At 38.1% G+C, this 17,043-nt stretch overlaps 2 protein-coding genes across 3 annotated transcripts in view; both read right to left on the reverse strand.

Annotated features, from left to right (window-relative positions):
- The window catches only part of tctn (tectonic), a 35,284-nt gene extending 22,608 nt beyond the window's left edge, over positions 1-12,676 (reverse strand). The window contains exons 1-4 of the mRNA XM_067124099.1: positions 12,266-12,676; positions 7,745-7,844; positions 3,680-3,813; positions 1,611-1,770 (exon numbers count right to left, since the gene is read on the reverse strand). Of these exons, the coding sequence (XP_066980200.1) occupies positions 1,611-1,770; positions 3,680-3,813; positions 7,745-7,844; positions 12,266-12,676 (805 nt within the window). The remainder of the gene's footprint in view (positions 1-1,610; positions 1,771-3,679; positions 3,814-7,744; positions 7,845-12,265) is intronic.
- B9d2 (B9 domain-containing protein 2) overlaps positions 12,669-17,043 on the reverse strand; it is a 61,840-nt gene continuing 57,465 nt past the window's right edge. For both annotated transcript variants that reach the window (XM_067124102.1, XM_067124101.1), the window contains exons 3-6: positions 16,331-16,459; positions 13,784-13,918; positions 13,454-13,572; positions 12,669-12,808 (exon numbers count right to left, since the gene is read on the reverse strand). In XM_067124102.1, coding sequence (XP_066980203.1) covers positions 12,749-12,808; positions 13,454-13,572; positions 13,784-13,918; positions 16,331-16,459 — 443 coding nt within the window. In that variant the 3' untranslated portion in view covers positions 12,669-12,748. The remainder of the gene's footprint in view (positions 12,809-13,453; positions 13,573-13,783; positions 13,919-16,330; positions 16,460-17,043) is intronic.

Genomic DNA, 17,043 nt, shown 5'->3' on the forward strand with positions numbered 1-17,043 from the left:
AGTCCTACCCAGTCCATTACGTTAAGCCTTTACTAGTGACATGACTGGTGACCTAAAAGATGATGTAGTCCAGTACAAATGTGCCCCTCTAGATGCCAGAATGGATCAAGTTGTGTGAAATCAATGAAATATTAGCTTGCACTCCTTAATGTTCCCTGCACAGGTAACACAGCGCTCATTAATCCTGAATAACTGATGATGCCTAGCATTACCTGCCACCACAGGCATTCTATTTCACAGCACTTTAATATTTTGGGAGGGCTAGATTTTGTTTGCATAGCTTCCAGTATCTATCAAGATTATTAAAGGAATATCAAAGGGTCTTTCCATAGCCTCAACAGTGCTGAGGAGAGTCTGATGGTCTTGACATATGCTCCTGGGAATAATGATTGTATATAACACCTTCCTGTTGGTGGCAGGAAAAATACTTTGAGAGTGTAAATTTTTATCGCCATTTGAATGTACAATTTAGGTCATCTCTAAGCTAAGGTTTTGTTTTGGTGAATGATGCTGCAATTCTTACAGGCACCGTCAGTAGAAAGTTGGCCATTTTCCTGCTCTTGTAAAATATAATGATAGTGATTTTATAGGAAGATCTGGGTGTACAATTCTCCTCGATTATCCTAAAGAGGGCATCCCCCATCTTTCTTGTAACTACAATGTTTGGCTCATCTGTTGATTGCCGTATCTGATGGCCCACAACCCCCTTTTATCCCCAGAAATGGAGCAAATAATATACCAAGTGCTCTATGCAAAGTTGAGGTATCTTGTAGCGTAATGTTCACCCAGACACCATAGACAACTAGTTACCTAAACTTCACGATACTGCACTATTACTGGCATTTACTCAAATATAATTATTTTTACTACTATTAACATTACAGTAAAATCCCTCATAACAAGCACCCTTGGCACTAAAGAGTTACAAGCTATTTGAGCTTGCCATTTGTACAAGAGAAATCCTTTGAAAATATCATGTGTATCCTGAACTGTCATTTTGTCGTTTATTATCAATAAACACGACATATTTTTCAGTTTTATTCCTAAATAAGCCCAGATCATCTTGGTATTCCTTGGCACTGATCAGCACTGAGGTGGCTGATTTTTAGTGTGCCTGTTGGATGGTGATTTCTTCCCTAGTTTTAATATTTTTGCAGTATCTCAAAGTTACTTGGACAAAAACTCTCTAAGGGGCGACTGTCACTTAACTTAGCAAACACCTCATTGCCTGAATCGTAAATCTTGTCAGGGAGGACTTTTTCCTCTGGGTGTCAAGTCATTAGGTTGAGTGCTGATTAAGTGCATACTGAAATGGGACCCCTCCTCTTAATACATTAGTGCTGGCTGACACTCTTTCTTAATATCAACTCCTCTTTTTGAGAAAGTAAGATACTTTTTGCTTACATTCTTTAAGCATGTTGGATAGCTGGGTAAAAACATTATGAAAAACTTCTAATCTTATAGTCAAAGAAAATGTCTAACAAATCACTAGAATTTTGTTCATAATGACAATTTATTTAGTGCTATTTAATATTCTACTGTATAGGAAATTTTTACTGCATATACAGGGGACCAGCTCACCTTTCCCTGTAGATGAATGAGAATCTTACCTATGGGGAATGATGTGCCATTTCTATCCAATGCCCATATGTTAGTGCCATCTCTGTAAGGCTCGAGTGAAATGGAAGACGTCTTTTTCTGTGGAGCCCACGAGTACGAACGTCTCTTTTCCTTCTTCAGGCTTTGAAACTCATCAATAGTGGTTGCTCCCTGCAAAAGTTATCTGAATTTAAAGTTGCTGTAGAGAATCTATGTACCTGCTTACTGTAACTTGGTAACAAAATATTAAATAAATAAATAAACCTGGCTGAAGCTATCTACGAGAAGAATGCACATTTATTTTACATTACCTCAAACCTTAAAGAAACTGTTTATAAAGGTGCTTATAATTTAAGTAGCCTTGATGGTCTTTAAATTTATTTAGTCATAATTATTTTTAATCTAAACATAATGGTGCTCAAAATTCACTTAACTGTAAGTACTTAGGATTTACCTAGCTTTAAATGTCCTGAAAATATACCTTGCAAAAACTGTGCTAAAGTTTGTCAAATCAGCGTATTCTGACTTTGTAAAACACTTGACTGTTATACATTGTAACAAATAAAACAAGTGCATACCTTAACCACTAACACCAGTTCATTTCCCACTGTATGCTGTATCAGTAAAACCACTGCAATTTAACCAGTAAAATGAGTGTATACTGGAATCTAAAACAAGTCATTTTTGAGCCAGTGACACCAATAAATGCCTTAATCATCTTAGTGCTTGCTCTTGTGTTGTCCATTATTTCAGCCGGAGGAAAATAAGTGTCCACAATGTAGCAAGAGGAAAGTGTTCTTGCAATCCAAGACAATGATGAAAAGGTTACATCATCATCATCAAAAATGCAAGAGAGCATCAACTCTCATCACTGCATTAGAACTGGCATTTTTACTTAATTTTTTAGAGTGTTACATGCATCATGTTATCATCACACTAGAAAACTTTCTGCCTAAATTACAATCTGGTCTGGGTTCCCATCTGTGCCCTTATTCAGGGATTTGCTGGGCAATCCAACTGGTCTTTGTCGTCTTACTTTGTCCTCCTAACCCCCACCCCACTTTTATCACAAGTCCAAATGATCTCAGTCTTTGAGATTTCAAATCTAGATTTGACTAGAATACCTAACATAAAAGATGTGGTGCTTCTACTGCTTTATATACCTAACTCAAAGTACCAGTGCTGGTTCCATATTTCATAACATAGTCCTGTGGCCCAGTATACATCTCCCTCTACCCGGCACATCTACAATGTCATGTAACTGACTCTGCCTAGTGTCTGCCAATTTTCTATGATGTCATATAACTGGCTCTGCCTAGTGTCTGCCAATTTTCTATGGTGTCACATGACTGACTCTGCCTAGTGTCTGCCAATTTTCTGTGATGTCACGTAACTGACTCTGGCTAGTGTCTACCAATTTTCTGTGATGTCATATAACTGACTCTGACAAGTGTCTGCCAATTTTCTATGATGTCACATGACTGACTCTGACTAGTGTCTACCAATTTTCTGTGATGTCACATAACTGACTCTGCCTAGTGTCTGCCATGTGAATATTTGTAAAAGGCAACTTTTTATATGGTTCATGTTTAGTCTCACCTAGTCTCATTTACTGAAAATGGAAATCCCACAATATGAGATACAGGATGAAATCATCTTTTGAAGGGTAGTCAGATATAAGAGATCAGATTATATGCAAGTATACATACGCGTATGTGGTAATCTACAATCAGCCTCATTTTATGCAACAAATATCTAGCTTTAAAAACCAAAATATGTTTAACTTTTCAGATGGTCTGACAGTCTATCCTTCTGATCAGTAAATTAGACCATATACAGGATAGCCTATCCTTCAACATTCAAGATATATGAGCCAATAGTACATCAATTCCATAAAATTTATAACCTTAGCCAATTTGAAATTTACTCATCATTCAATTCATAAAACTTTTATAAAAATTGTTTTCAAAATAATGTCACTGATAAGTAAAGATCTCTAATAAATTTGGGTAAATTATGAGGTTACTTTAACATAGAGTATTAGCACACACAGTACATGGGAGCTATGTTAAAAACATACCTTTACTGAGGTGTACGTTGTTCGTAGCTTCAAGTTGTCGGTGGCAATGCAGAAAACACCAGGATGGGTGAAGGATACAGAGTATTCTGTGTGGTTACTAAATATGATGTGCTCTTGGAAACAATACCTGGAGTCTGTTTGGAAAAGAATGAAAAAAATCATTTTATATGTTTATAATCCAAGCTATCCCTTATCTGTTCACCTAAGGAGTTACTATTTACTCCTAAACTCATACTCATGAATTACACACATTTTAAATGACCTCACTATGAACATTTATTGTCTCTCACTAGTCACTACAGCTTCTATTCACTAATTGTAAACACCTACATCTTCCACAAGATTCAAGTGTGACTTTTCTTACATGAGCATCTAGATACGTGAACCAGAATTCTGTTTAAGCCACTGCTGATGGCACTCAGTCCTGATTGGCCTGATCCTCATCATTATCTATGATTTTGTGAGCTTATTTGAATGTGGATTCAATGCCTAAAGACAGTTTTTGTTCAACTGCTCTCTAAGAACATCTAATTGAGCCTTCTTTTTCTATTAATATTCTGGCATTATGGATGTCTGTCCCACTGGCATTTGTTCATGGATAATAATATACAAAATGTAATTGTCTACCATATTTCAATTTAGCCTCAAAGGGCCTACAAAGTCCCTGAACCTCTATGTAGAGACAGATGAGTCTTGTTCATTTGAAAGCATCTCTCCTTGGTTTCTACAGATGCTTCAAGTTCAATCTGCTACCTCATTTTCAATATCCTTGAGAAAACATACGCATATTTTTTATCCTGGATGCATGGTCAGGCCTGAACTGTTAACTTGTAAGGGGACTGATCCAGCCAGTTTAACTGAATTCCTACTTATCTCCCTCACTTGACTGCTTGGCATAATTAGCTTTTTTGTGCCTGTCCATATGTCTATTGTGACCATTATTATTATTATATTGTTATTATTATTATTATTATGCTAGACATTAGCTTTGCTGACTTTAAATTATTACTGCATGGTAATTCAACTCTCCTTCTAAAGTATATTTCTAGGATTGTGCCGCTTACCACAGGGACTTCTATTTAAAGCGGAGCTGAAAACTAGTGAAAAAAAAAGTTAAAGAAGCTGACAGCCCAGAACCAAGGAAAAGGAAAATATGAAGGGTAATGTACTATATATGGGCAAAAAGATTGACTGCAAATTTAGGTAAACTGGCATCACAGTGACTACAGTGATCCCTCTCCACATCGCGCTTCAACTTTGCCGGCTTCATTGCAAAGCGGATTTTTCAGAAATATTCATCGAAAAATTAAAATTAAAAAGTACTGCCATATCAGCAGCCATATTGCGGAAAATAGCGATGTTTTATCATGTTACGCGAGAAGAACGGCTTGCGAGACCGACACACAAGGACTGGAAGCTTCGTATATACCCACGGGCACTCGGACAAGGCACATGATTGCTACACAAGAGAATATCTTATCACTGTTGATGTTTCATCTTTAATCACTGTAAAAATAATTAAAATCCAAATTTCATACGTAAGCAACTCAAGGATACTGTATACTCTCTCATCCCCAGCTTGTCAAGTCAAGACTTAGTCTCGTCCCAGGCTACTGTGCTGATCATATGTACAGTATATATGTAGTATTCAATGAAATATGAATTACTGTATCATAAACTTTTATGTACAAAATTAAAAATAATTTAATTGATAAATTTCTTTCTTTAAGCAAATAAAAAATTATTTTCCTAATTCTTTCGGTAGTAGTGAGCAGCTTCAGTCAGCTGATTCTCAGAAAGTAAACATTACAAATATGGGACGATCTTTTTTTTTTATGCATATTACGGTGATAACAGATCAAAATAGTAATACAGTGTTTAAGTGCATAGGAAGTGTTTATAGCAGTGTGGGAAAGGCTAATAGTGTGGTAAAGGTTTATAAGAGTGTGGGGAGGGTTTCTAAAGCCTTTAAATATATATGTATATAGTACATAATGAAATAAATACAAGGTCGCTACTTCATTAAATAAGTAAATATGCTGTTCGTACTTCGCGGAATTTCAATTATCACGGCTGGTCTTGGAACCTATCTCCCGCGATAAACGAGGGGTCACTGTATAACCAACACCGCATGAAATATGTTTTGGCTGTACTTTTAACTAGAGATGAAGATAATTTTGAACCAAATGTTTCACAGAACAATCCATACAGAGTATACGCTGTAATCACAATCACATTTCACACAATTTTAAAACCATATGCATTGCTGATTAAAATGAGATAACACTGACAATTACAACTTTCTGAGAAAACCAGGTTCCTTGACCAACCTAAAGACCTCTTGTTTTGTGTACTTCTACGACATTCTTTCCAAAATCTCAGGAGTGAAAATAATGACCTCCACCACAGAACTTCCAGAGAAAATGACTTCTCAGGTCCTGAAGGCTGTTGTACAATCTTGGGGAACAGGTTACCACTGCAGACTGCCCACAGTTGCCACATTAAAAATATATGCTAATCCTTATAAAGCATAGGCAGTTTCCCATCTCTTTGACATATTAAAAAGATGCTGCAAGGAGTACCCCTTCTGGAGTATACTGACAAACAAGTAAAAAAATTACATAAATCATGCTACATAAACATTATATCAATGGAAACAAAACAACACTGTGATGTGACATTTTGGATTTAAATTATTACAGCATTATTATTATTGTTAATCAGAAGATGAACCCTATTCATATGGAACAAACCCACAGGGCCACTGACTTGAAATGCAAGCTTTCAAAGAATATGGTGTTCATCAGAATGAATTAACAGAGGGCAAATGGAAATACAGAAAGACGACATTACTTATTAAAAAAGGAAAAATAAATTTTAAAAATTAATACATAAAGAGTTACAATGTAAGTAAATAATTAAAATACAAGAAGAATTGCATTAGGGTATTGCTACGTTGCATCTTTGCTTTAACTTTTCAAGTTCCAATTGCATGAAATCCTCAGGGAAACTGTTCCACAGTCCAATGGTGTGAGGAATAAAGGACCTCTGGAACTGAGAAGTTTGACAGCGATGCATATTTATTATATATTGATGCTGCTGTTCAGCAAGAAAGGGGATCAGGGATCAACTGCGAATGTGAAAAATCTGTTAAGATATAACTTATAAAAAATTGACAAACAAGAGACCATCCGTCAATGGTCCAGTAATAACTGCTAATACTGGGAAACAGAACCACAACCACTCTATCTAAAAGAGATGAATCTCTGGTAGAAGCAGACATCCACACCAGAGAACATTATTCTAGTAAAGGAAGAACAAATGACCTAAAACAGGTTGCACTGATTTTTTCAGTTACAGATATATGAGGCCTTACGTATTATACCTAACTTTTGTGCGGCATTTGCTGACACTTTCATTTGATGTTTCTCAAAAGTATGATGTGAGTCAAAAATTACACCTAGAATAGCTAAAGTTTCAGACTCATTCAGCAGAGTCCCATCCACCTGAGGGGGAGAACGGGGTGGAAAATCTCTACAGGATCTGCTAATGAAGAGTGTTTTTGTTTTACCGGAGTTCAGCCTCATACCACACCAACTACATCATTCACTAATCCTGTCAATGTCCTGATTGAGACTAAGTGCAGCTTCATTTCTCAAAAGTAGAGACTTTACTACACCCACAATTGTTGCATCATAAACAAGTGCCATGCGATTTACTAAATCGAAAGCAGCACCAAAATCTATTTGAATTACTCTACACTCAAAACCCTTATCAAGGCTCTCTTGCAAATGGCATGTCAAATCTAACAGAGCACTGCAGGTACCTAATTGCCTCCTGCATGTATATTGACCATCAGCTAACAGTCCTTTAGAATTCAAATACCAGTGCTTATATAATGGCTTAAAAATAATTTTTTTGCAACTCTGGACAGCACAAGGAGAACAGAATTTGGTTGGTGTGTAGTTACTGCAGTCTACAAACATGCCATTCTTAGGAGCAGGTGCTGTATTACTTAGACGAGCAGATTAATTAACAAAGATGCAAATGGGAAACATTACATACCCAACACAGGCTGTGGTCTCTCCTGGCAGTGCGAAAATACTTTTTTGTCTTCTGCATCACAATCCTCATCACAGCAGCAGTTTATGTCACAAATGCTCACCTGCAAAATGTTGAATAAAATGAAACACATCACTTGAAGGGTGTCTGTCAGGACAGAGTTGTAATAAAGTGATAATCTTAAGAAACACATTTCTGAGTTCAGTAACCCCAACTTAACAACAATTTTGTTTTGCACAGACTCAACACACCACCCCCTAAAATACAATAAAATAATTAATAAAAAATATCAAAATAATTTTTTTGTTAAATTCGAATTCACCGCACGCACATTTCATAGCTCAGCTGATTGCTGGAAGCTGCATCACAGTGCACCCACAATCTCAGAGCCAGTCACATGGTCCAGCTGTTTGTGTGTAGAGGCAGTCGCCGGTTAACGACGGGGGTTCCAATTTTACGCCGCGTCGTAAATAAAAAATCGTCGTAAAGCGAAAAATCGTCAAAAATTGTCAAAAATCCTAAGAAAACATTACTTTTAATGCTTTGGGTGTATTGAAAACAATGTAAACTGCATTTTATTGAGTTTTTCATAAAAAAAGCCTCCAAATTTTGATTACTCTGCCATTTTGGAGCCATATTTCTTCCGTTGGATCGGCGTACGACACGTCGTAACCCCGGAACATGCGTCGTAAACCGGGAAATAATTTCTGATGAATATATTTGAAAAACGTCGTAACCTCAGAACGTCGTAAGCCGGACCCATAGTAAACTGGGGACTGCCTGTATGTTGTGAATCATTCTCTGTTCTTTCCCTGCCTTCAATTTTGGGAAAATGTTCATTCCAAAAGAAAATGGTGCCTAATATGCAAGGTAAAATTTATGGTGCAATCGTCCTAAAGGGCAGATAACATGCTTAGTTTAAATGATAAATTGAATATTTTAGATTTGTGGAAAGATGGCAGGTCTGTAACAGAAGCTGGGTGTTTCATGGGAAAATGAATAGAGCATCCGTACTATTCAAGGTAAAGAGCGGAAAATAAGGTCTAGTTTCATTTTTGTTCCAGAAACAGCAAAATGGTAAAAAAATTTTGTAATGAAGCAGATTCAAAGACAGAAAAAGCTTTGATGACCCTGCTGTTGTCTATTCAGAAGACATCAATAACTAGCCTTCATCATTTTTTCTTTCTGCAGTATCATTCATTACAAGTCATTTCACTGATACTGTAAATAACATCATAATTTCATCTATTCATCATAGCCCTGAAGACAAGCTCATCAAGATCCAAGTCTTGGGGTAAGGTGAGTATTAACAGTGTATGTCTGAGAGAGAAACAAAAAAAAAAATTTATATCTTTCTTTTTTGGACTCTTTAATGCTATCATTTCTTACTGCAGAGTGCTTTTGCTTACAATAAACTTACCAAATAATTTTTTTAAAGACTAAGTTAGATTGAACATTGTTACCTTCAAACAGCTTTCCCATTAGTTTTCAAGGCCAATATTGGATGGCAGTAACTTACATATGATGAATTACAGTGAAGAATCTTTGTTGTTGTCTTGATGTGTTAGAATTACATATAATATTAGTGAATAGTACCCTTAAATGAAATACACACATCTAAAAGTTTTCATATACAGTAGAGGACCATTTGTAGAGTAACAGAATATAATTTCTGCATATTTCAGGAAGTAGGAAAATGACATTTTTACAATAAAATAAAGTTTTATATATACTTACCAAGTAGTTACATAGCTATTAATTTCTAACTATCGCGGCAGCTTAAATTTGAAATTTGCGGTAGCATTCTATTGTTTTGGTGTAGGTAACTCGGCTGTGCCCACCTTTGGGGAAGGATAGGTACAACACAGCTGAAGGGCTCAATACATTTGTGCCCTCTGTCCATTGGAGGGGAGGAGGGAGGGCTCTGATCATGTAGTTACTTGATAATTATATATAAAACTTTATCATAAAAATGTCATTTTTATATAAGTAACTTACCAAGTAACTACATAGCTGAATCCCACACTGACAGAAGGTAGGATACATGGACATGCAATACTCCAAAACACTCAGTAATGAATTTGGAATAGAAAAGTAACTAGCATTCGTAAAATGCTTGTTGTAAACTTAGCTGGTGAGAGAGCTACAGCAGGAAGATACTGCCCTGGTCAGTGCTCATCTCGACCCATAGTGGCGTGGCGGTAAAGCCAAGTGGCGCCTCTACTTCCAAGAAGCTCGGCAGCAAGCAGGTGCTCGGAGACTAGAATGGATTTGGGCGCCGACAAACTCTCTTGCGGCAAAATGCAGGTTGGCGCCAGTGGGCGCTCAGGAGCCAACGGGCACTTGGAGATCAAGAGGTGCTTGTGAGCTAATGGGAGCTCGGGAGCCAACTGTTGCTCGGGGCCGACGGGTGTACAGGAGACAACGGGCTCTCAAAAGGGACCACACGATCAGCAACAACACGACCAGGAGTCAAAGGGGGCTCTGGTGCCACTAATGGGCACATTGGCACCAAAGACTTCTTTCTGGAAGCTACTAAAGATCCGGATAACGATGAGTGTTCCAGAGCTACTATTTCAGGGGCTGGGTACACGGGCGCTAATGGGTGCTCAGACATAACATCATGCCCAGGCATACTCTCCAAAATTAAGGATGGGCGCTTATCAGAGGACAAGGTCCTAGAAGCAGAAGATCGCTTACGACCAGTGGCATGCCTAACTGACGAAAACTGTCCCACTAACTCCGGGTGATCCTGGGAGAATCATTCTGGGCTATCCCAAAAACTACATGACAGAAGCTGGAGGAGGCTGAGACACTTCCATTGTGCGCCTCTTCATAGGGAGAGATTCTCCTTTAAAACGCCATTGGTACCGAGGACTCCAAACACTGCTAGACACACTAGATGAAAGACAATCCACTTCCATGGAGATGCCTTTCCAGTGGTGCTCTGTTGTAACCTGGGATGCGGCAACAGGTCCGACTGAGGGGCGACTGCCTGTGGGCAGACTCCACTCACCTCCTTTGGGTTACCAGTTTGGCTCCTCCCAGGTTTAGGGGAGTTTGCCAGGGACCTTTGCCTAGGAGAATTGGAGGGACAGACAGCCACCTCCTCCACTGACATTTCACCAACACTTTTAACACTAACTTTGTCCTATGGGATCTTTGTCAAAGTGCCTAATTGCTCCATTGTATTTACTAATAACCTGAACTTAAGGTTAATTCTTGACTCAAGGCTGATAATAGGGTCGATATTGGAAGTAAGGAGCCAGGGTGAGGAGTGTTAGTACAGACTGAGAAGTGGGATCAGGTGGCAAAATAGACACAGAATCAGATATGTCATCATTAAAGGACTTAGCAGAAACCTGACTAGCTAAAGTCTTCTCATTATTAGCTCTAACGGCTGCCTTCCTTTTTTTGTCTCTGTCTAATTTGTTCAAATGACTATTCAAAGCCTTCCACATTTTAACATCCCACGAGACACAATCTTCACAAGTCAAGTCAGGAGAACATATTTGACCCCTACAAGTCGTGCAGAGTGTATCGGGCCATAATAGGCTTTAATTGAACAGGTATTGCAGCCTTTTCCTCCATACTTAAAACTCTGAGAGCCAGAATTGGACATAGCCGACACGTCACGAATCAAAAAAGCCTAAAGTAGTCTAAGTTCAGCAAAATAACAATAAAATTTGGTAATTCAGTCTGAAATAACACCTAACACCACCTAATTGTGCCAAAGAGGCTACCAAAAGTGAGAATACTTCACCAAATGATTCCAAATAAGATCAACTGAGAAGCAAAATTCAAAAAAACTGCTGCTGCTAATTACTGTAACCACAAGGGTCAGTCGCCTAGCCAAAACAAAAGTAGTGCTACTGTGAATTTCAAAATTCCAGCTATCGACAAGTAGATACTTATATAGCTATGTACAGTAATTACTTGGTAAGTTACTTATATAAAACGGAAGTTTCCTATTAATTATCAAGGAAAATCTAAATGGTGGGTTGTATCTACAGAGTAACTATGACATTCTTCAACTGTCTTTTCTATCTAATCCTGTTCCTAAAACAAGTTACAGGTAAGACTGTCAAGAGGTGAATATCCAAGACAATTCAACATTTTGTTGTTCTTTTGATCCTGCAAAATCTTTTTTCATTTTTGATACATACAACACCTTGGTTGCTTATCTGGATAAAGGACAACACAGTCAGATGCCTATATCACTGGCTGAATCAAAATTTCTCAGATGTAATATCTGATTCTGTACTTGAGTCATTTTCACTGCAGTCCAACCTTTTAGGGGCATTGAGTTAAACCATCACTCAATACCTTTCAGATGACAAAATACCTAAGTTTAATTTTTTCATAACTTCATCAGAATCTCATAGGGTTAAACAAAGAATAACAGAGTTAACAAGGCCCAGAGAAAGCATTCTAATCATCTCTTTAAAGACAGAAAGCCATATATCTTAAAAAAAAAAAGTACATTAAAATGTAAGGAATTTTATAAACAATTTTAATCCTCACCTTCAAATCACAGAGACAGAAATCTTCGACCATGAACCCTCTCTCTGCAATGGAGTTGTCTGGAGTCTGACCAGACGGTGGCTCCTCTGTCACATCTTCGTCTGGTGACGGCATGGGAGGTGTCACAGATGCATTACTCTCCTCTTCATATTCATCAGAGTCATTGTTTCCTGTACTGTTTGCAAGAGTATTATTTGCTGCATCTACAATCTCTGTTGGGACTTGCGTAGATTCCCCAGCATCTGACGTAATGGGAGAAGTAGCAGGGAAATCATCACCCCATTTACCAGATAGGGTGGCTTCTCCATTCCCAGTCACTGCACCATTTTCCTCACCCTGTTCCTGGCCACAAATGACTGCTACTCTGCAGTTCATCACTGCCACAATGTAAACTATACACAGAAGCTGCATAACTGAAGCTTCGGTGTTCACAGCACAAACTAATAAAGGCACAACAAGGCAGATCTCTCGATGGTACACCCCTCAATACATGACACCATGCTTCTCGAAATTCCTAAGTATCACCCCAAGCTCCAAATGCACCTGAAAAGGTAATAAGAAAATATCAACAAGGGCATTTTCATACAAAATACACAAAGCTTTTTTCAAGGTAACATAGCACAGTATGAATATGATTCTCCTTTAAATATGACTTGTCACTTACAGGGAAAGGTAATTGTGTTGATGCAACAAGTCCTACAGATCAAACTTAAGACATACATATGATCAGCACCCACAACCCTCTCTCCCAACACAGAACCTGAAGGAGCCATACAAATGGCTGCTGATGACTCAACAAGTAGAACTATTAGCCTTACCAAAACAATGTATCTCACAGGGACCATAAGTTAGTGAGAAGGTAAAAATCTATCAAGCCTTGAAGGGGCTTTAACTCAGGACCAGTGCTGTAGAATGATGCTAGTTACACAGCTCAGAAAAGGTATAATAAAGGCAGTAATAAATGCATGTTAGCTCTCTGCCCTTCAAATAAATGTACTTCACTTGCCTTATCTCATTTAGTATCCAATTCCTCCTCCAAATTTGTCTTGCTCTGATTCACATCTCTGATTTACGACAAAAGCTTCAAATCAAACAACAATTTCATGCTCAAAAATCTGTTAAAAATCTGCAATAAATAATTAGATATTTTTACATCTTCAATGGACAATAAGAAATCATAACACTCACAGAACCTGATGGAATGGTGTGGAGCCTGTAGCGCTCCATTGCAGAATGGATGAACTCTGTGGAAAGCAGCTGTGGGCCCCCTCCTAAAAATGCTCTACGGAACTCCTCAGTCAAATTTCCTGGGACAGTACATGAACAATCAATATCTCAAAACAACTTTACAGTAACTTAATTTTTATACTATCTGATATCAATTAAACAACAGAATTTTACTAAGGTACTCCCTTCAATGCTGCGGACTAAAAGCAATGCTATTGTGATTCTTTATATACTGGACCTGCAGGAGCTCTAGAGTGAAACAATAACAAAAACACAAATGCTCATGCATACCACTTGGTCGCCATGTCGAACATGTAATAGCGTGATGTCCTGGGCGGGTTGGCACATGCACTACCCCATAACCGCAGAGGTCAATTCGGCCAAAGTCATCCTGCCTGTAGACTTGAAGCAGTAATCTTGGCCAACCTTAGCAGAAGAAAATACGAACAGTCACCACACTAAAGGTCTGACCCTTCAAGAAAGCCATGTTTCAAATATCCTTTTGTTTCCTGAACACCTGAAAAATTAGACTATTCAAAAATAGATTACTGTACAGGCAGTCCTCAGTTATCGGCGGGGGTTCCGTTCTGGGGTGTGATGATAACCGAAAATCGCCACTTAACCGAAAATTGGTGATTTGAATCGCTTTTTCGGTGATTTTCGGGGCTTATCAGCGCTGAAAAGTGCCAATTTTTGGTTATCGGCGCTTCTGTTAGGTACGTATCGGTGCCAACACCCAATTATTGGCGCCGATAAGCAGAAATCGGCGATTTTCGTCGCTAGACAAGCCCCGTAAAACCATATTGCCATTAACCGAGCCAGCCGTTAACTGGGGACTGCCTGTATTTTGTTTCTCTCTCTCCATGACCTGCATTTTTACTACCTTGGTTATTGTGCTTTAAGGTGATTTGATAGGATAGACTTGAATCCCGCAAAGTAGCAACCATGAAGGAATGCTCAAGCGCAATCTGTTGCTAAGAATGATACTTAAGCTTCTCAAAGTTCTTGACAATTTTTTCTTTTGGGTGATCTGATGGGATGCAATGTCTCAAGCAATGCCCACTCTCTAATTTGATAGATGGCTTCCTGACAGAAGTTGTGAAACCAATCTTTAAGTACACTGTCTGTAAACCAACCCCTTGTAAAGGCCTCAGTAGTGCAATGTTGTCAACCTATTCTCAAACTCAAGCCAAATGGAACAGTTGGAGGGGCGATATCAGGTGTACTCTGCAACAACAGAGGCCCTATCAAGCTAAAGGGCAAAGTACATAACATGATGGTAAAACCAGCTATGTTGTAATGGTTAGAAGCAGCACCAGTGATGAAAATATAAAAAAAAGTTAGACTTGGCAGAAATGGGGATGTTCAGATAGGTGAGTGGAGTGGCAAGAAGTGATAAGAAAGCCCAAGAGTCAAGACTGAGATGGTTTGGGCACCTGATGAGGAAGGGAGATGATGAAAACAAGCTGCAAGAGATCATGGAAATGGAAGAGCAAGGGACAGGAAGGAGAGGGAGGCCTAAGAGAAGGAGAAACTGCATTTGAGAAGACATGAAAGACAATGAAAGATGAAAGGACGACACAAGATAGAAACACTCAGAAAAGACTCATTAAAAAGTGTGAACTTGAGTAGGGATTGAGCTGAGAAGAAGTAGAAACTGTAAACCAAGGCTTTCAAGGATAATACCAAATCCAGGGAAGAGAAGCCATACCCCGCTGTAAATTCTTTACAGAGCCAAACACAGGGTTAGCTTGCTATGAGATAAGGTCAAATGTGTTTAAGCATAATCAACCGACCTATTGTCTATTGTAACACTTTTCCCATTTGGAAAAGCAGAGCACAACAAGCCCAGTATGGGACAAAGAAATAAAGTACTAATTAATTACTTATAAAATTAGATAAATAATGAAAAAGAAATACACTATGAAATGAGACTCAGGTGATCCTGATAAACAAAAAAAAAGTACTGTATTTACACCAGGTTTAAACTTCAGAAATTCTAGAGCTTTAGATATTTCCATTATCTGGTCACAGCAGGAACAAAACTTTAGATGTGGTGTTGATCCTCTCAGAAGAAAAGATAAGACTTGGAAATAACTGCATATCTAAGACTACCTGGTGATGGTTTATTTGGGGAAGCTTGAATGCATAGGATAATCATAATTACAGTAAACCCCCCATATTCGCGTTCTCATGATTCGCAGAATTGCCTATTCATGGATTTCTCTATGGAACATATATACACATTGTTCGCGGAAAATTCACCCATTTGTGGTATTTTTCACTGAGAAATATTTACTAATTACTGTATTTTCATATGATTTTCATGACTAAATATACTTTTTGTGATATAACTATTAAAATACTCAGGTATAAGCATTTTTAGAGGGTTTTGTGTGTGTTTGAACTATCCAAATAGGCAGTTCTAAGCATTTTTAGAGGGGGTTTTAAAGTATTTGTGGATTAAGCTATTCATGGGGAGGGGGGTTGGTATGCATCCCCCGAGGATACATGGGGGTTTACTGTAGTGCCAGACAGTAATGTTCAAATACAGTTCAGTCAGTTTAACTAAATTATAATGACTTCCTAAATTCTTACTGGCCTTGCTTGGAGTCTGAGAAGCCAATAAAAGAACAGACTAAATGAAATTAGTACTGAAAAACATTTCTACGCTTGACATTCTAACGTAAAATAAGCACGTAGAAATATTAAGAGTCATTGTGCAAATACTTAATAATTAGAACTACTGTTATTCCTTACAATCAAGAATGAAAGCAAGACTAAATAATAAAGACATTGGGATACTGATATCAGCAAAGTAAATAAGGCCATCCTCACCTTGAATTCCACGTGAACTGAGATGTATGTCAACTGGATGACACCAGGTGACCCTGTCCTCACTGGCTTCTGACTGATCAGCTTGAGTCTGACCTTCGCTCAGGCCTTCCACTACTCGCCAGCCACCTCCTGAGAGAGAGAGAGAGAGAGAGAGAGAGAGAGAGAGAGAGTCATATTTTAATTATGGTTCCCACCATTCTGATTGGTTGATTATGAAATTTAGGTCTTGAAGACCAAGCGCTGGAACCCATCGGGATTATTCAGGGCCGTAATGAAGGCGAAATATATAAATTAATGATATGATTGATAATGAATAGGTGAATGATGATATACTAGTAAAATCCAGTGCTAAAATATGAACGTAAAAAATGAAGAATGATATTAGACAGAACCAACAAAAAATAGTATATATTAAACTTTTATATTCAAAATGTATATTCTGATGCCCTTCAAAAGGATTCATAAAAATCTGCAGAATAATGAATCTGACAGTAAGAAATTAAAACCCAGAATAAACCAATTTTGGTTTGCAGTGTCCTTCACTCCAAACAAGAGCACTGAAATGAAATAATATTATCCTGTCTTTGAACTGGTCACACTCAGTCTGCTAGGACTAATCTGGAATCCCCTTGTGCTTGACTAATGCGTCCACAACTGCACTGAAGTAATGACTGGCCGATTTTACAAAATTATATTACTGAATATATTATTTG

The sequence above is a fragment of the Macrobrachium rosenbergii genome, chromosome 22, assembly GCF_040412425.1.
Source record: "Macrobrachium rosenbergii isolate ZJJX-2024 chromosome 22, ASM4041242v1, whole genome shotgun sequence".
Lineage (NCBI taxonomy): Eukaryota > Metazoa > Arthropoda > Malacostraca > Decapoda > Palaemonidae > Macrobrachium > Macrobrachium rosenbergii.